Source organism: Bombina bombina, chromosome 11, assembly GCF_027579735.1.
Source record: "Bombina bombina isolate aBomBom1 chromosome 11, aBomBom1.pri, whole genome shotgun sequence".
Taxonomy (NCBI): Eukaryota; Metazoa; Chordata; class Amphibia; order Anura; family Bombinatoridae; genus Bombina; species Bombina bombina.
Window position 1 is genome coordinate 56,712,723 of NC_069509.1, and position 20,314 is coordinate 56,733,036.

Consider the following 20,314-nt stretch of genomic DNA (forward strand, 5'->3'; position numbering starts at 1 on the left):
AATATCAATGCAAATGGGTGAGCCAATCACACAAGGCATCTTTGTGCAACCACCAATCAGCAGCAAATGAGCCGATCTATATATGCTTTTCAGCAAAGGATATAAAGAGAATAAAGCATATATAATAGAAGTAAATTGGAAGCTTGTTTAAAATTGCATACTCTTTCTAAATAATTAAAGAAAAAAAAAATTGGTTGCATGTTCCTTTAAACAATATTTGAGACTTCACTTTTTTTGTTATTATAAATAAAAGTGGAGGAACTTTTTAAAAACATTTTCCTAAAAGTTGACTTGTTACGTTTCTAGATGAAGGGACGGAGATAGGAGGAGGCACAAGGCCGGGGAGGAGGCAGATCTGGCTGCAGTACTAGGAGGAGGAGGTCGGCCCTGCGGGTGGGGAGGAGCCGGGGGGAGTAGCAGGGTAGTGTGAGTGTGTGGCTGGGAGGTGCCGGGCTCTCTCCTACTTGGGAGCCCCGGAGTGAGTGCGCAGAAAGTGACGGGGCCTCCCCGTTTCTTGTAGTTTGTTTGGGACCCCCCACATGGATTAGTTGGAATTACCGGGACAGAGAAATCCGAGGAGGTGGTAAAAATTCATAACCACTTTGGAGTTTGGACATCAGAGGAATCAACATGAAGAAACAGTTCAATCGGATGCGGCAGCTGGCCAACCAGACCGTGGGAAGGTAAGTGTCAGACCGGGGTAGGGCACAGTACCCAGGCGGGCAGGGGCTACTTGGCTCCGGCAGGACGAGGGCTCTGGGTAGAAGCACAGGACTTAGTCAAAGTTGTGAAACTATGAAGTGGGGCAGAGTACCCAGGTATGGTTGTGCGTAGGAACAGTGCCCGGCGGTATTAGTGGCTTGAGGGTACAAGCAGGGTACCCAGGCCGATTAGAATTTAAAAGAGAAGCCTTGTAAACAGGGTGTGGGTATAAGCAAAATACCCAGGTAGAACAGAGTTATGAGTCTGGCAAGAACAGAAAATACCCAGGAATGGCAGAGCTGTCAGGCAGTGAAGAGAGGGCAGATGTGCCCACTGGGTCCCTGTCACTTTTAGCCTCCCCATTTAGTAACTTGTGACCTTTCATTCCTTGGGTCACTGTCCCCATTGTTTTACCACTTTATTTGTTTTTCCTTTGTCTTCAACCTTTTGTTCCTCAGTTTTACTATTTCTACTGTTTACACTTTAGTACCCAACAATATTGTAGCTGCCATAATACTGCATCTGTAAAGTTGCCCAGGGTGTATTATAGCAGCAATGTCACTTTTGATGGTACCACTTGGAGGCAGCAAACCCTTGTTAACCCTTTGGATGTTGTGTACTTCTGCAATATATCACTTTGCATCCACATTGTTAGTTTATGAAAACAAACTCGCCTAACATTGAGATTGCTGACTGTGATATTCTCAGGGATGTCATGGATGACAAAACCTCTGAATAGTCAAGATGTCTTCTTGTGACATTGTGGCAGCAGAACATGTTGTTGGATTTCTTGTTTTAATAACTTGCACCCCCCCAACCTGAGCACGTTAAAGTTACCTTGAATTTCAGTCAGAATTTAGCTCCTCTAGGCCAGTGGTTTTCCTAAATTAGATTTTGAACCCTTTTGTCCCACCTAAAATAAGTCAGCAACTTAAAAAATGCCATAAAGAATAAAATACTGTTAAATGCTAAGAAGTATACAGTAACAAATATAATACATGACATGAGTAACTGAAAACCTTTGTAGATTTAAAGAAACGTAATATGAGTAATTTTAGAGTCTCATTTGAGACACCCTTATGTTCTAGGTATAATACCCAGGTTGGGAAGCAGTTCTCTAAAACCATTTTGGTTTCTAGGTCACTTGTCTGTGTAATTTTCACTGCTTTCTTAAAATATTTTCTGTCTATCTAGATCACTTTCGTTTCTCCATTGGAGTTTCCCATATGGCAAATTCGTGGTAATTTATGTTTGTAGTTCTGCTTCAGAACTTTTCTATAGGTTTCTCTTTTCATTTTACCATGAACAGTTTACCATGAACACGTGTCCCAGCCCTGTTTTCTCTCTGTCTTATATCCTTGGGGCATTGTTTGCTCATATTGGAGGGTCATATAACTGTCAATGTGTTATTACCTCTAAATATTTTTGGAATGTTCTCCAGAAGTTTCTCTATCCCCATAATTCACAATACAGTTCTGGTTAAACTTTTTAATATTTTATACAGTTTATTGTAAAACCCAAATATATTAATGTGTGTGTATATTATTATCTATATGTTTATGTTCATAGATGATGGATGTGTGTAGGGGTGGACAAATATAGTATATATATATATATATATATATTCGTACTCTCCAGGATTTTCAATGTTACCCTGGGTTTGGCAAGAAGCGAGGGCACTCACAGGGTTTGACAATTATCAATAAAGTTTATTGAACATACATGGCATGTTTATGCAAAATGAGTCGACGTTTCAGCTCCCATAATGGGCCTTCTTCAGGACAAATGTTTAAATCTTAGAACGGCTGTGAAGCTGTGCTCCCAGTGGAAAAGTTAAACATATGCTGAGTACAAAGAATGGAGTGCTGGACCACTGGCTATTGGATGTGTGTATATGTATGTATGTATATGTGTGTGTGTGTATATATATATATATATATATATATATATATATATATATATATATATATATATATTATATTTAGACCTAGTAATTCCTTTTTAGATTTTTTCAATACTATGACAATTGCCTTTTTAACTGATTCATTGAAAATTATTTGGCTGAGCCTAAAACGATTAGCTGTTAAATACACAGTAGTTCAGCGTCACAAGTTATTAAAGTTATTTTGTCCAGTGATGATTAACAATACTTACATTTCCAATTTTGCATTTTTTTGTTCTTGGATTCTGTGGAATTTATGTGGGTTTGGTTTATAACATATTTTCCAATCGGATTTGTTAAGGAAGGTGTGTTTAGGTCTCTCTACTTTGTAGCTGAGGGATTAACTGTTTCACTACTGGGGCAGCTTCCATCTCTCAGCAGTAACGTCAACAATGCGTAATGTGGCGTTTCAAGTTTATAAACTGGGCGTTTACAAGCTTCTTTCTCACATTATTTGTGATTAACCCCATTAGCACCAAGTGGGTGTGTATCAACTTTTGTAGAGTGACTTTATGAGAAATACTTAACCCCTTGGGTACCATATATATCTGCCGCAATCTCTGGCACCCAGGGAGTAAATATTGCTTTCTGGTTATCTTGTTTACTGTGTGTCTTTTTATAATCTAAGAGTAGGACAAACAATTGAAAACTGAATTTTTGTGGCAAAAAATCCTTATATTTTGAAATACATTTTTTTTATATATGTGTCCCCCCTCCCCCACCTAGAGCAGTGATTTAATTAGAAAATGTCAGCTGTAAAACCACACACCTTATGGGGTTATTGGCCTTTAACAACAGTGACAGTAAACATATTTGAAATGCAATCATACAAGGCTCTAGTTAGTGTTTTTTAATTGCACAAATACTGGCTGGTAACTGTTTATATCCTAGAAAAAGGTTAGACTTGCACTCCGAGCTGGTGAGCCAATCACAAGTAGAATATGCTTTGCCCTGCTCAAGAGTGCGCCTGGGTGTTAAAACCGTTACCAGGGAGCATTTGTGCCGTAAGAAAATGCGATTATGAATTAGAGCCTTTAATTATTGCATTGCCATTTTGCTATGGCTAAAAAAGAAAATGTTAGACCATTTTATGATTGAACGTTGCCTGTAACTATTTGTTTAATCCTTACAGAGGGGTTAAACACACAAAGTTGCTTTCTCACAAGCGCCGAAATGATATTTTCAAAGAAAATACTGCATGTATTTTTGCACAAGAATGTGTCTTTAAAGGACCACTCAATGCAGTAGAATTGCATAATAAAGACAATGATTTAACACTCTGAATTTCAAATAAGCAGGTTTTTTTTTTTTGACAAATTCATTTTTTCTTCCATTTTCTGGCCCCCTGTACCATGTGACAGACATCAGCCAATCACAGACTATTATACGTATATCCTGTGAGCTTGTGCACATGCTCAGTAGGATCTTGTTTCCCAGAAAGTGTTTATATAAAAAGACTGCACAAAATTTGATAATTGAAGTAAATTAGAAAGTGCTTTAAAACGGCATGCTCTTTCTGAGTCATAAAGATTTATTTTGACTTGAGTGCCCCTTTAAATGTTCCTTTTTGACATATAGGGCTCGATTTATCAAGCCGCTTGGCAAATTACGACTGCAGCTTCTCACAAGAGAACCTGAAGTCAGTATTTATCAAGCAGCGGCCATCAGACCTCTTAGGTGGAGACTTTCAATTTCCCCAGTCTCGTCCGGGGCGGTGTTGCACAAGAGCACAAAATAGCGTTCTTTTGCATTGCTTAACTCCGTCAAGGGAATTCTGGCGAGCTGTGGCAGATAGGGGCACATATGTAAGCCCCTGTCCGCTGTCACTTGATGAATCGAGCCCTAAGTTTGTGCAGTGGCTGAGAGAAGTACTATAGGCTTTCTTATCAAATGAGTTCCTGTTTTTCAGAACTAAATATAAAAGGGAAAAAAAATTTGGGGCTTTCTTTATTTATAAAATATACAAATTTCTGTATATATTCTTTGTATGGTTTACTATTTTTTTTGTTCTTGTAGTATATTTTGCATACTGTCTGGTGTGTAGGGACTGGCAGTATCTGTGAAGTTTCTTCTTGCAGGGGAGGAACACATAGCTTTATGGTTCAGAGCTCCTGAGGCTACTTCCTCTACTCACAAATTTACTACAAGATTTGTCCAGTGAGCAATTTTGTCTTATAAACTAGAAGGGCATAAAGACTTTTTAAAACACCCATAAATGTTAATCTTTATTAAAGGAATATTATAATGCAAACTGTACATGTTATACTACTTTAGAGCATGTGATGTTTACATTAGCTATATGTTTAAGGGGACCCTAAAGTCCTGCACAGAAAGTGCAACACAACAACCCCTCATTTATGAAGCTGTGGGCAAATAATGTTCCCGGACAGGCAACCTGGCCATCTGCAATCAAACAAACTTGTATATACAGCACTATACCAACACTTTTTAGTTCATGTGCACGACTGGGATAGGGTTACTGCTAAACCCCATATGCCACAAAGTCCAAGGAAAATTCCCACAGCACCAAGAAGTATAACAGAATTCTTTATTGGAACATCTGGGTCCACAAGACTGGCGACGTTTCCGGTTTATCCACCCTTAATCATGCCATACTAATTAACCCCATGGCATGATTAAGGGTGGATAAACCGGAAACGTCGCCAGTCTTGTGGACCCTGATGTTCCAATAAAGAATTCTGTTATACTTCTTGGTGCTGTGGGAATTTTCCTTGGACTTCGTCTGCAATCAAAGGCAGCTTGCATTGCTGGTGGAAGTTAATGGGACATGAAACCAGTAACGTTTTAAACAACTTTCCAATGTACTTCTGTTATCTAAATTACCTTGTTCTCCTGGTGTATTTTTTTTTAAAAGCATATCTAGGTAGGCTTGGGAGCAAGCTGCTGATTGGTGGCTGCATATATATGCCTCTTGTCTTTGGCTCACTTTATGTGTGTACAGCTAGCACCCAGTAGTGCATTGCTGCTTCTTCAAGTAAGGATACTAAGTGCATGAAGCAAATTTGATAATAGGTGTAAATGGGAAAGTTGTTTAGAATGCTGTATCTGAAAGAGGAGAGCAAAATAAATGTGGGTTTCATGTCTTTTTTTTGAATATTGTTCAACAACCCTGTTGTGCAATCACCTGCTCTCTCGCAACCAATCGCCATAAGAGCAGGGATCAGTAACCACCCCAGTCCGATCATTGTAGGGTATTTAAACTCTGTCACCTCTGAGGTTGTAGTGAGGTTAGGAAACAGCGGTCTTTACTTATTGTTACAGGTTCACAAAGCAAACTCGCACTTGTAAGGGCATCAAAGCAGCATTGTATTTAATGAGCAGGAGATGGCTGGTGAGCCAATTAGGAGTGGCATATGTATGTATCTGCCAATCATTGCCCATGTCCTGCTCCAGAAACGGTACTGGAGGAAACTTGGTGCATAGCTATATGTTTGAAAAGTTATATTAACCTTAGGGACCAGATATGCTATATAGATTCTATTTATATATTCATTGTTGGTATAAAAATATGAATGTTGTAAACCAGTGTCTTACTTGTTAATAGTGCGTTGAGAGCAAAGTATTCCTCTCAACTTCTCCATTTCACAAAGGAGCATTGGAGTGTTTGTTCCAGTGTCCAGTATTAAAGTGAAGATCAAGTTCGGGTGACTCGCTCACGCTGTTGGATACCTTAATAAAAACTAGGTCAACTTTCATCAATGTTTCGACTTCTCACTAAATAACGCTGTTTTTTACCTTTATAAACAGCCTCCAGTACATTTCTTTAATCAGCCCGCCATTTTCTATAATTGATTGACAGCCTAGTCCTATTCAATCCACCAATGGCCGTTTGCACCACGGGGCGTTCAGCCCCTTTCCTGAAACGTCACACGATAGTTATGCGCATCCGTTAAAGCTTTGATAGCGCAGTTTCTTCCTCATGCTCGTTCATGAGTCGCGGTTTGAATGTCGATACGCATGCGCAGTTTATTTTTTTTTACTATCGTGAAAACACTTGGGACCGACGTAGAGAGCAGGTGGGACCGCTCGTAACGTCACAAGAGGAGAACAAGGAAGTTGTGCGGGGGAGGAGTTGCGATATAAACGGTACTTATTTTCAAACTTATTTATTTAAAAAACCAAAGTGATAAATTAAAATATAAGGTAGCGACTACATTAATGCTACATTGCTTAATGCATTGCGGTAGTCAATTAAAGTAAAATTGACCTTTAAACAGTTCATCTTGACTGGAAAAAGGTGCATGATTTATATAGAGCACTTTTTTTAAAATTCACTTCTATTTTTAAATGTGCTTTGTCCTCTCAGTATCCCTTGTTGAAAAAGAATACGCACATATACTACTTTACAGGGAGCTTGCTGCTGATTGGTGCCTGCACACATTTGTCTCTTGCGATTGGCTAACTAGATCAGCAAAAGGATAACAAGTCAAGGAATCAAATTTGATAATAGAAGTAAATTGGAAAGTTGTTTAAAATTGTATGTTCTATCCAAATCATGAATGAAAATATTGGGGTTTCCTGCCCCTTTAACATCCGCATACACATTTTTGTAGAAATATTTTTTTTTTTTTTTTTTTTTTTTAAAAAGTATAACAAAATGTTTGCAAGCTAATGAAGTGTTTGATGTGTTTCTGCACTGCTGACACCCATTATCATTGTCACTTATTTTGTCACTAAGTACTAAATTGTTGTTGTGCGTTCAGTTAATAAAGCTGCGTCCTTCTATGTTGAATAGTTAGTCATAGAGGAAATTCTTCTGTCCTCCAGAGCCGCAGCTCCAAAACAGTTTGTTACAGATTTTTTTTGTAAATGTCCGGCCTGTGCATTTCTGATACAAAAGGATTCTTTAATACACAAACAATCCTGGCCCTGTGTGTTTGTTGCCGTTTTGGGAAACTGCTGAGTCAGGAACATTTTCTGCTGAAACAAACACCAGTGGAGAGTTCGGTTCCACTTTTTACAAAACTAAAACAGTTTTTATTTTTTATTTTAAGGGAAGTTGTGTTTAAAGGGACACTGAACCCAATTTTTTTTCTTTTGTGATTCTGATAGAGCGTGACATTTTAAGGAACTTTCTAATTTATTCTTATTATCAAATTTTCTTTATTCTCCTGGTATATTTATTTGAAATGCAAGAATGTAAGTTTAGATGCTGGCCCATTTTTGGTGAACAACCTGGGTTGTCCTTGCTGATTGGTGGATAAATTCATCCACCAATAAAAATGTGCTGTCCAGAGTACTGAAACCAAAAAAAAGCTTAGATGCATTCTTTTTCAAATAAAGATAACAAGAGAACGAAGAAAATTGATAATAGGAGTAAATTAGAAAGTTGTTCGAAATTGCATGCTCTATCTGTATTGTGAAAGAAAAAATTTGGTTTCAGCGTCCCTTTAAACATTATTTCCTCAGAAATTTGCTTATTATTATGTGTTTTACCCCTGCAAAGGGGTTAGAGAGAAAGTTGAGATCCTGTGCCACATCAGATGAGCATGAGCAGCAGGCATACATGTGTATGCTCCAATTACTGACCATGTCCACATCTGGAGAAGAATTGGGATGCTCCATGAGTTCAACGTCTCAAAGGAATACAACTCAGATTAAGAAAATGAATTGGTTTAAAAATAAAATGTGCTAACAAAATCCCAGAACATTTTTCAGGCATGCCTCGCTTTATTGCGCTTCACACATATTGCTCTTTTTACAAATGTAAGGTTTGTGGAAGCTGTGTTGAGCAAGTCTATTGGTGCCATTCTTTCAACATATACACACATGACTGCACACACGACTGCGCGCGCACACACGACTGTGTACTGCGCACATATACACATTCTCTCTCTCTCTCTCTCTTCTCTCTCTTCTCTCTCTTCTCTCTCTTCTCTCTCTTCTCTCTCTTCTCTCTCTTCTCTCTCTTCTCTCTCTTCTCTCTCTTCTCTCTCTTCTCTCTCTTCTCTCTCTTCTCTCTCTTCTCTCTCTTCTCTCTCTTCTCTCTCTTCTCTCTCTTCTCTCTCTTCTCTCTCTTCTCTCTCTTCTCTTCTCTCTTCTCTTCTCTTCTCTCTCTTCTCTCTCTTCTCTCTCTTCTCTCTCTTCTCTCTCTTTTCTCTCTCTCTCTTCTCTCTCTCTCATCACCACCAGCATAAAGGGTATGACTCCCTGAAGGCTCAGATGATGGTTAGCATTTTGTAGCAATACATTATGTTTTTATTAAAGGGATACTGAACCCACATTTTTTTTTTCTTTTGTGAGTTCAGATAGAGCATGCAACTTTCTAATTTACTCCTATTATCAATTTTTCTTCGTTCTCTTGCTATCTTTATTTTAAAAAGAAAGTCCAGAACCCTGGACAGCACTTGTTTATTGGTGGATTTATGTATCCACCAATCAGCAAGAACAACCCAGGTTGTTCACCAAAAATGGGCCGGCAACTAATCTTACATTCTTGCTTTTTGAATAAAGATACCAAGAGAATGAAGAATATTTGCTAATAGGAATAAATTAGAAAGTTGCTTAAAATTGCATGGTCTATCTGAATCCCAAAAGGAAAAAATTTGAGTTCAGTGCCTCTTTAACGTATGTACATTGTTTTGTTTTTTTAGACGTAATGCTATTGCACACTTAATAGACTACAGTATAGTGTAAATATAACTTTTATATGCACTGGAAAAACAAAATTGTGTAAATCACTTTATTGCTGTATTTGCTTTATTGCGGTTGTCCAGAACCTAACCTGCAATATTTCAGAGTTATGCCTATATTGTTTTCACTTAAATGTATAAAGATACATAGAAATATTTTTAGTATGCATGGATCAGCTATAAAGTGATGTTAAACATAAACTACAATCCTATTCTTAATCTATATTATTTTTTTATACCTTCATTCATCGTTTTTATTTTCCGATGCGCTAAAGTGATACTTTAGCTCCGTTGTTATATTTTTATAGCCCCGTTTAGCCGCCCACAGCAAAACTACGTTTTTTTTTTTTATTAAGGTGATGATTTTTATCCCTAAACCAATAGGCAATCTTGCCATACGACACTTTTTTTATATTAAGAAGTGCAGTATGGCTACATTACCTATTGCTTTAGGGACGAAAACATCGGCTTAATAAAAAAAACAAAAAACATAGTTTTGCTGTGAGCGGCTGGAGGGGGCTATAGAATTATAATAATAATGGAGCTAAAGTATTACCTTAGCACATCTGAAAATAAAAACAATGAATGAAGATAAGTTTAAAAATAATATAGATTAAGAAAAGTATTGTAGTTTAATTTACCATCACTTTGAAAGGACATTAATCCTTTTTTTTTTTTTTTTTTAATTATTTTTTTATTTTTTATTATATGAAATAGCTGTTTTTGACTATTTGAAACCTATTTATATGGACTGAGCTTGCAGGGAGAACAGCCCTTCTTATCTTATCTTTTATTTCATACACAAATGCCTCCTTATATTATTTCTTCCTGTATACCTAAAGGACAGTATTTAGATCTCTACCACCCCACTGGTCTACTGCTGACTCTTGTATACATATTTTTTCCATAGAGAATACAGCAGTATTCACATTTTCATTATTGGTAGAGGTTTCAACAGGCAAAAGCAGCTATTTCAATGACTGAATAAAGGTAAACTAGCTATTTGTAAACAATAAACTACACTCTAGCAGGTAAAGGGGATCAATGGGAAGACATTAAAGGGATGGAATTCCCTTTAAAGTGATGGTAAACAATAGCTTATTGCGTATATTAATTCACTATAATAGTATTCTATAAAGTCCAACCTCCAAAAAAAAAATATATATTTTAATTGCAAGTATTAGTTTATAATAGAATTAGAAAGTACCGACCTGACGTTTTTTTTTTTTTCTCTACTCACTCTACCCACTTTGTAATTCTTCACTTCCAACAAGTGACGTCCATATCCATCCCGCCCCCTTCATATGTCACCGTAATTGCGGGCTCCTGATAAATTGCAGACCAATTTGCATACAAACAATTACCAATACCAATAATTTACATACCAATATATTACCCGAATACTATAATCCGCTTGCTTGCCTGAAATACAAATAAAATCAGTAATGAATGGAAGAAACTCTGTTTCAATGTTTAGTTACGTCACTCATTCGATTTGTCAAAGCTAGTACGCATGCGCATCTTTAATTGTGAACAAGCACAAGAATGAAACTGTGATCTGATGTTAACCTATATTGCGCAACTATACGCATGCGCATTAAGAAATCGCATTGACTAAAGCGAGCCAGTTGGACAGATATCTGATTGGATAATAGAAACGCGTCAGAAAAAAAGAACCTGATTACGTTAATAGGTTGTATTAGAAGATTGACAGACAGCGGGATTTGACTCTTAGAATAAAATAGTCAGCGGTAAGGTAGAGAGAAATAGAAAGCGCTAGTTTATTGATTTGAAAGAATAATGGCTTATCGAAAATAGTATAGAAAGTGAGTTTACTATCCCTTTAAGTTGGATGCCCATTAACTAATTTGAGTTCTGTCGATGTCAGGAAGAGAAAGTAACAGACAAGGAAGGGGAGTAGGTTCCTGCTCCTGTTGTGAAAGCTTTATGGGACACTGGTAAAGAAAAGCTGCAATATTTATGACCATTATTATCTGGTTTGATCCTTGGAGATTTTTCAACAGGGAGAAAGTTTGTAGACGTTGCTATCTTTACAGCTGGCTCAGGGTGGGGCAACCAGGACAGTGCAGTCAAAACTAAGGATTTCACTTCTATAGTCAAATTTACCTCATTTCATTAGTGTTAAAAACTTAGCATACCAAGGTAGGCTCAGGAGTGTGCACGTGTCTTGAGCAGTATATAACAGTGTTTACATATCATACACTATGTGTATAATGTAGTTACAAACTGTTGCAGAGGCTGCTGCCGTGCTAAATACATGAGTATGCTACCTCAGTATGCTCCCAATAAAGGATATCAAGAGGATTAGGTCAATTTGTAACAGAATAAAATAGGAACAGTTAAAATTATATGCTCTGTCTGAATTATGATTGTTTACTATATTCTCTTCCGCTTAGTTATGCATAATGACACAACTTTGCAATATATTTTCATTACTTATGTTGCCCCCTTTTCATGAAATTTAATTCTCAGAGATGGAAATGCTCCCTGCTGACTTATCAAGGCTAATTCTGCTACATATAGCCCCTAATTGGCTTTATTAGATAACTGCAAAACAATTAGGACAGTGGTTAGCCTTGTCTGCAGACTAAAGCCCAGAATGGCTCCTCCAAATTAGGCAAATGGTGAGTGGTATTTGGCTATTGAAAACTAATTGTACTAAAAAAGATGTTAATTTGTTTTTAAAACATTAAATGGACAGTAAATGTAAAAATAATGTTATATAATTCTGCACATATAACATCTTAGCGACAGCTTTCTAGATCAAAAGCATTGCAAGATTTTTTGCTCTTAAAGTCGCACTTACCTTGTCTCCTCTCCAGGATCTTCTGAGCAGGTCTTGGTTTTCAAAAGCGCTTCGCGGGCACCCTGTCTAATCACAGCGTGCCTGATCGTGCCATTGAACTGAATGTAGCTCGCTGCCGGTCTGGTAGCGGGAGCGAGCTACATTCAGTTCAATAGCGCGATTGGGCACACTGTGAGTAGACAGCGCGCCCGCAAAGCGCTTTTGAAAACCAAGACCCACTCAGAAGATCCTGCAAAATTTTATATAACATTATTTTTTTAAGTTTACTGTCCCTTTAAGACTTGGCTGATATGATATTCTATAGTAACAACAAATGTTTTGTAACCACAATGTGTTTACTGTAAGGGACCCAAAACGTTTCCCTTTATTCAAATAAACATCCTTCTGTTATTAAAAAATATACTTCAGTAGAGCATTTTCTTATTAAAGGGACGTGGAATGTAGTAAGATGGGGTATTGCAAGGTTATTTGCAATGCAAAGTAGGGTTCTCCACAGGACCTTTTTAGCGGGTGCACCACCCAGCTGGTTTTATTGACCACCTGGCTAAAATTTTAGCCACAATTAAGCTAAAATTATCCAATATTAAAAATGTTAAATTTTGATTGCACAAATTATCATTAAATACATTTATGTTAAAGAGATATGAAACACATTTTTTCTTTCATGATTTGGATAGAGCATGGAATTTTTAAGCAATTTTTAATTTACTCCTATTATCCAATTTTCTTTGTTCTCTTGGTATCTTTATTTAAAAAAGCAGGAATGAAATCTTAGGAGCCTGCCCATTTTGGTTCAGCACCTGGATAGTGCTTGATAATTGGTGGCTACACATATATACCTCTTGTTATTGGCTCACTGATGTATTGAATAGCTGCTCCTTTATCAAATGATACCAAGAGAATGAAGGAAATTTGATAATAGAAGTAAATTGGAAAGTTGTTTAAAATGGTCTGAATCATAAAATTGAGTTGCATATCCCTTTAAGTCTTGCACTACACAATATACTTTTTTCTTACTCTAATACAGATTGGGTTTAGTGAACCGGATCATGGTTATTGTAAAAGTTACGAGCAAGATCCTTAATTTGTAGGTTGCTATTAATATTACATTTTTTTTTTAAATTGGTCTGAGAAACTAAATTGATTTGGGAATGAAAATACCAGCATTACTCCAGTATGTACTGTAAACCTGTGACTAACTTTTTTTTTTCTTGCCATTCCTCTACACAATATTCCTTCCATGGGACCTAAAAAATCTCTTGTTCATGGTTTTAATCCAAACCATGTGGCTGCATTTTATACCCGTGTTTTAGGGGAGTCCTATAGAAACACTAAGGCTAAGCTGTAATTCCATATTAGGCATTTTGTGTTCTTGAAGTTATCTTTTACAACTGAACAGGCCTGCTGTGTATTTCTACATTTTATATATATATATATCTGTCTTTCTGCATGAATCAAGGTCAGGCTGCATATTTGCGTTGTGCTGGAATGTTACCACTAAGCCTGTGATTGTACCACAGATGTTTCTGACTGTGGGGGTAGGACGCATTGTTTTGATCCTTCATACAACATTACATATTCTGACAGCGAAACTAATTACATATCCAGAAGTTTGCAATAGTAATGCTGATTGTTATTCCACTTTTGCTTTCTGTGTTTGTCATTATAGCAGTGGTGAAGTTTGACCAACTAGACCTGTGCCTAGGGCAGGAGGTTTTGAGAGTTTATTTTATTGCATAATGTTTTCTCACTTCTGTGCTTTTCAGATGTTTTATTTACTTTAAATAAGTATTAAATACAGTAGTAATGCATACTAAAAAGAAATTGCAATAGCAGTTGCTCTGAATTTTAAATGAGCAATAGATTTTTTTTTTTTTTATTCTAACAAATTTAAACATTTCCTTTAATATGCTGGCCTCCTGTATCATGTGACAGCTATCAGCAAATCATAGATTGGCTCAGCAACCATGCTTATTGCCAGACCACTGGTGCAGCGCCACTCAGGAGCGTTCTTTAACTATGCTTTTAACCTCTTTTGTGGTACAGTTCTGTGCAAGCAATACTGCAATAAAAAATGATCTAGTACATTAGATCATTTTATTATCTTTCCAATTCATTTTATTACAAAGCATTGTCTAGTGGTGTTGCAGAAATATGAGCTACAGATGATCTTCAATAAGTGGGGCGGAGTTTGGAGGGCAGCAGATTTGCATGTGCCTAGTGCAGCACAAATTTCTAAATATACCAGTGCGTTCAAGACTTCAGTAAGGTGTTTATAAAATGTTATTTACAGTAAAAAGTGACGCGATTCCTGTTTACTGCAGCAATAATAATAAACTTTAATTGTGACATTAGATTTTACTGCGCATTAAAAATAAGTGATGTGAAACCGCACTTCCTTTTCTCCTCAGCTGTATGGTTTCATAGTGGAGGATGTAAGCTTCGCTAGTTAGTGAGAGAGACCCAATGATATCACGCATAAGAACTGGCCAAGAGACCTGAGAAGTTTGTATCTATCTGTATTCATGGGGTGATGCATTTGCCAGGGTACAGAAAATGTGCTCCCAGTATCTACTGTATGTGCGTGTCATTTAAACACTGATATCTTTTACTAGGAGCATTTTTGCAAATAAGAATTGTTTGCAAAAATGATCCTATTTGAAATGGAGAGGTACGTGTGCACCTTTTTGGATTTAACCATTTTGTCTCTTCTGTGGGTAAAATAAAAGCCATGGCAGTTTAGGGGGGCAGGTGATCACTCAGAAGTAGAATTGCACAATATGATTTTTGACACCTTTTCATAGTGAGATATGCTTGATCTGTAGTGTGATGCTGTGGACAGCAGACTCCAGAGTGCAAAATTATCTGAAAATGACTTCAATTAGAGCATATCATTTTATAATTACTTACTCTAAACCTGTTTGTTTTACCCCATTTGCAGGGGTTAAACACAGTTATCTGTGATCATAAAAAAATTACGTTTCAAAAAGGATACAGGGATAGACCACTTTTAGCTAATGGGCCACGTGCTGCTCTCTTAATAGTCTTTGTGGCCCCTGCTAGACAGCAGAACTGCAGATTTGTGCTTTGGTAACTCCTAGTGGGAGGGCTTACAAGATGAGCACAAAACAAATGAGCCCTCTAGAGGAGAGAATAGCAGTCAGAAGGTATCCTGTAATCTTACCGAAATCTGGCTCTGTACCACTTGGCATTTTTATCTGTGTGATCAATAGCCATAAATCTATATTGTCTAATGTCTTTCAGGACAGTGACTATAGATCGTTGCTTCTTGGGAGTGCTGCCTTATTATCTGATTTGTTCCCTTGGCATACCTAGGTAGGCTCAACAGCAGCAATGCACTTTAGCTGCTGATTGGTAGCTGCACGTGTATGGCTCTTGTAATTGACTCATCTAATGTGATCAGCTAGCTCCCAGTAGCATATTGTTACCTCATCAAAAGATACCAAGAGAATGAACCACATTTGATTTATAGAAGCAAATTTAGAAAGTTGAAATTGTATGTTCTGACCGAATCATGGAAGAAAAAGTTTGGCTTTCATGTCCCTTTAAGGCAGGGCTCGACAAACCCGGGAGCCCCTGGCTCCTAACTTTTTGGGTTATTCTCCATATATCTATATACAAATCCAACTGTCTGGCTTTTAAATATTCTTACTGGCTCTTAAATATTCTTACTGGCTCCTAAATATTGATTGGATTCCCCAATGTGCCCCTTTAACAGTTCTTGAATGACTTTAATGTTTTGTGGAATATGTGCATGAGAAAGCCCTGAAAGACCACAGTTCCTTGTTTCTTTAGCTTGTTTCATGGAGAAAATTAAAGGGTGCTGAGCAGGCAGCTACTGAGAAGAAATGTATTTTGAATCATTTATTAATAACAACACTGGCTTTTAGACGTACAATGACAAGGTTATTGTATTCACCATGCTGCTTCTAGTATCTGGGAAGACATTTTTATTCCTCCAGGAATAATTATGCTTTTTGGCAAAGTCAGTTTATCTTTTGACAAATTTTTATCTGTTTATGATTTTAAAGGGATATGAAACACTAAAATTTTCTTTGATTCGGAGCATACAATTTTAAAAAAAAGTTTCCAATGAACTTTCATTATCAAAATTGTTTTGTTCCTGTGATATTCTGTTACCTCAGTAGGTGTCTGGAGAACTATATGACAGAACATATTGCTGCCATCTAGTGTTCTTGCATATGGATAGCATTCTTGCAAAACTGCTGCTATATAGTACTCCAGTCACATGCTCGCCCCTGAGCTTACATAACTGCTTTTCAACAAAAGATATCATAGGAACGAAAAATGAATAGAAGTAAATTAGAAAGTTGTTTAAAATCATTTGGCTTTTATGTCCCTTTAAAGCAGGGATGGGGAACTTTGGCACTCCTGATGTTTTCAGATCTACATTACCCATCATGCTTAGGCACTCTGAAGTCTAGTTGAGCATCATGGGAAATGTAGTTCTGAAACATCTGGAGGGCCAAGAAATTAAAAAAATTTCTTTCATGATTCAGAGAGGGAATACAATTTTAAAAAGGTTTCCAGTTTACTTCTATTTATCAAATTTGTTTTGTTCTCATGTTATTCTTTGTTGAAGAGATATCCAGATAGGTAGCGTGCACATGTTTAGTGCACTACAGGACAGGAAATAGTGCTGCTTATCTAGTGCTCTTGCTAATGTATAACATTGTTGCAAAACTGCTTCCATATTGCGCTGGCTCCTGAGACACGTGCACACTCCTGAGCTTACTTTCCTGTTTTTGAACAAAGGATAACAAGATAATGAACAACATTTTATAATAGAAGTATATTAGAAAGTTGTTTAACATTGTATTCTCTATCTGAACTATAAAAGAAAAACATGTGGCTTTTATGTCCCTTTCATGGTTCAGATAGAGCATTCCGTTTTTCAATTTGCATTATCAAATATCTTTTGTTGAAAAGCATACTTAAAGTAACAGCGTACACCAATTTTCAGATAACTTCATGTAATAGGCACTACTATAAAGAATAATATGCACATATACTGGTATAAAACTTTTTAAAAACTTAAATCTATTGTGCAATGTCCCTTTAAGTAGGCTCAGGAGCAGCAATGTACTTCTGGGAGCTAGCTGGTGATTGGTGGATACACACGTCTCCTTGTCATTGGCACACGTTCAGCTAACTCACAGTAGTGCATTGATGCTCTGAAGCTGAATTTAACTAAGTGTTTAACACCTTTGAAGAGGTTTGCCACAAAGTTTTTTTTAATACAATTATTGAACACAGTTTGTGTGATCTAACACATTAATAAGAGCGTTTTTATTTTGCTCTTTATGTCCCTTTAAACGCAAAATGTTATTCCCTGTATAATGTTTAATTGTACTGTTAAAATGATTTAGTTCCCCTGCTTTTCCTGTAATTTAACTCAGGACATTGTGTTCAGAGTCCCTTTAAATATATAGGCGTGCTCCTTTGTGACGCCCACAGAAAATGATACGGTAAATCAGAGGTCACATAAAGTTTGTAATATAGCAAGTTATGTCCCTGTTTTGATAGAACAAGAATTCATTTCTCAGTTCCTTATTTTTTTTTTTTGCACTCTCAAAACCAGGAAATTCCTGTGGAATTGAAAACACGATAATCGCTTCCTAAACTTTTCCATCAGCTGAACTTGTACAAAATGAAAGCTGCCAGTAAGCATTTCCTCACTGTCTGCACACAGTTTTCACTCCCTGAAGAGATACCTAGGTACATGGCAGGAAATAGTGCTGCCGGCTCCTAAGCTTACATCCCTGCTTTTTAACGAAAGATGCCAAGAGAACAAATAAAATTTAGATGACAGAAGTAAATTAGTGAATGCAATTTTTAAATAAGTTTCTATCTGACCCATGAAAGAAACATTTTGAGTTTTGTGTCTCTTTAAAGGGGCACTGACCCCCAATTTTTTTTCTTTTGTGATTCAGATAGAGCACACAGTTTTAAGCAACTTTCTAATTTACTCCTATTTGTCATTTTTATCTTCGTTCTCTTGCTATCTTTATTTGAAAAAAGCATCTAAGCTGTTTATTTGGTTCAGTACACTGGAGAGCACTTGTTTATTGGTGGGTGAATGTCCACTAATCGGCAAGAACACCCCAGGTTGTTCACCAAAAATGGGCCGGCATCTAAACTTACATTCTTGCTTTTCAAATAAAGATAACAAGAGAATGAAGAAAACATGATAATAGGAGTAAATTAGAAAGTTGCTTAAAATTGCATGCTCTATCTGAATCATGAAAGAAAAAATTTGGGTTCAGTGTCCCTTTAAGGTAAAATTTGTCTTTCCAAAGTATTTTTTTTTTTTTTTATATACTGACGAGACTTCTAAATATTTCTGTGGTGGCGAGAGGATCTAACATCATCTGCCCCATAGAAACAGGTTGATTACAGAGTTATGTTCTGGGGTAAGAAAGATGTTAAAACAAGAACAATGGGGCAGGAAGCAGAAGATGGTAAGGCAGAGAGAGCAGCCTAAGCTTCAGTAAGCGCCTGTCAGGACTATAGACTTGTGAGGGATTGAAAACGGGTCAGGTGAGCAGGGATTGAAAACGGCTCATGTGAGCCCAGGGATTGAAAACGGCTCATGTGAGCCCAGGGATTGAAAACGACTCGTGTGAGCCCAGGGATTGAAAAGGACTTGTGTGAGCCCAGGGATTGAAAAGGGCTCTTGTGAGCCCAGGGATTGAAAAGGGCTCTTGTGAGCCCAGGGATTGAAAAGGGCTCTTGTGAGCCCAGGGATTGAAAAGGACTCTTGTGAGCCCAGGGATTGAAAAGGGCTCTTGTGAGCCCAGGGATTGAAAAGGGCTCTTGTGAGCCCAGGGATTGAAAAGGGCTCTTGTGAGCCCAGGGATTGAAAAGGGCTCTTGTGAGCCCAGGGATTGAAAAGGGCTCTTGTGAGCCCAGGGATTGAAAAGGGCTCTTGTGAGCCCAGGGATTGAAAAGGGCTCTTGTGAGCCCAGGGATTGAAAAGGGCTCTTGTGAGCCCAGGGATTGAAAAGGGCTCTTGTGAGCCCAGGGATTGAAAAGGGCTCTTGTGAGCCCAGGGATTGAAAAGGGCTCTTGTGAGCCCAGGGATTGAAAAGGGCTCTTGTGAGCCCAGGGATTGAAAAGGGCTCTTGTGAGCCCAGGGATTGAAAAGGGCTCTTGTGAGCCCAGGGATTGAAAAGGGCTCTTGTGAGCCCAGGGATTTGCTTTGCTCCAATGGTATTATTTGTGGAAGAGATACCTAGGTAGACATCTGGAGCACTACAGGGCCCTCTAGTGCTCTGGCAAAACTGCTGCCATATAGTGCTCCAGAAATGGATTGGCTCCTAAGCATATGTCCCAGCTTTTCAACAAAAGATATCAAGAGAACAAAGAAAATTGCTTAAAATCTTATGCTCTGTCTGAATCATGAAATATTTTTTTTTTGTTTCATATCTCTTAAAACGCTGCTCAGGTTATGGCACAGGTAATACCTTGGTGTATCGCTGCCCAACCCACTAGCACTACTGTCAGTGGCAAGGCAAGGAGGTCAATGTTTGTGGTCTCCAAAATTGTCCCACCTGCCTGATAGTGAAGCGCTGACAGTTGCTCTTGCAGTTGAAGGGCAGACAGGAAGCAGGCATTTAAAGGGACAGTATACACCAATTTTCATATAGCTGCATGTAATAGACACTACTATAAAGAAGAATATGCACATATACTGATATAAAAATCCAGTATAAAACTTTTTAAAAACTTACTTTGCAGCTCCCAGTTTAGCATTGTTGATGAGTTTAGGCTGGGACACCCAGTTAAAGGGGCTGGAAAAACAAGAAGAGCAGACACTTCCCCATAACCTGCATATGAAAAGACAGACAACATAAACAGGAGCCAGCAGGAATCTGTAAAGGCGCGTATACATCTGGCACACTGGGGCTTGGTTAGGAGTCTGAAAATCAGCACAATGTTCTTAAAAAAATAAGCAAAACTAGACATTGTTACAAAAACACTCCCAGATGGGCTGTATAAATGGGTCATCTACAAAACATTTATGTATAATGTCCCTTTTAATAGCGCGGTGACCAGAAACACAGGTAGGTCATAGGGACGGCCTGCTTCCAGTCCGACCTTCCTAGCTTTGTAAGTGTAAGCTTGTGTCACACAGGAAACAGTATA

The 20,314-nt window shown here is 37.7% G+C and overlaps 1 protein-coding gene across 3 annotated transcripts in view; it reads left to right on the plus strand.

Annotated features, from left to right (window-relative positions):
* Positions 1 to 443: 443 nt before the first annotated feature.
* ARHGAP17 (Rho GTPase activating protein 17) overlaps positions 444 to 20,314 on the plus strand; it is a 272,555-nt gene continuing 252,684 nt past the window's right edge. For 2 of the 3 annotated variants that reach the window (XM_053695197.1, XM_053695198.1), the window contains exon 1: positions 444 to 683. In XM_053695197.1, coding sequence (XP_053551172.1) covers positions 631 to 683 — 53 coding nt within the window. In that variant the 5' untranslated portion in view covers positions 444 to 630. The remainder of the gene's footprint in view (positions 684 to 20,314) is intronic. The other variant, XM_053695196.1, reaches the window with a different exon arrangement.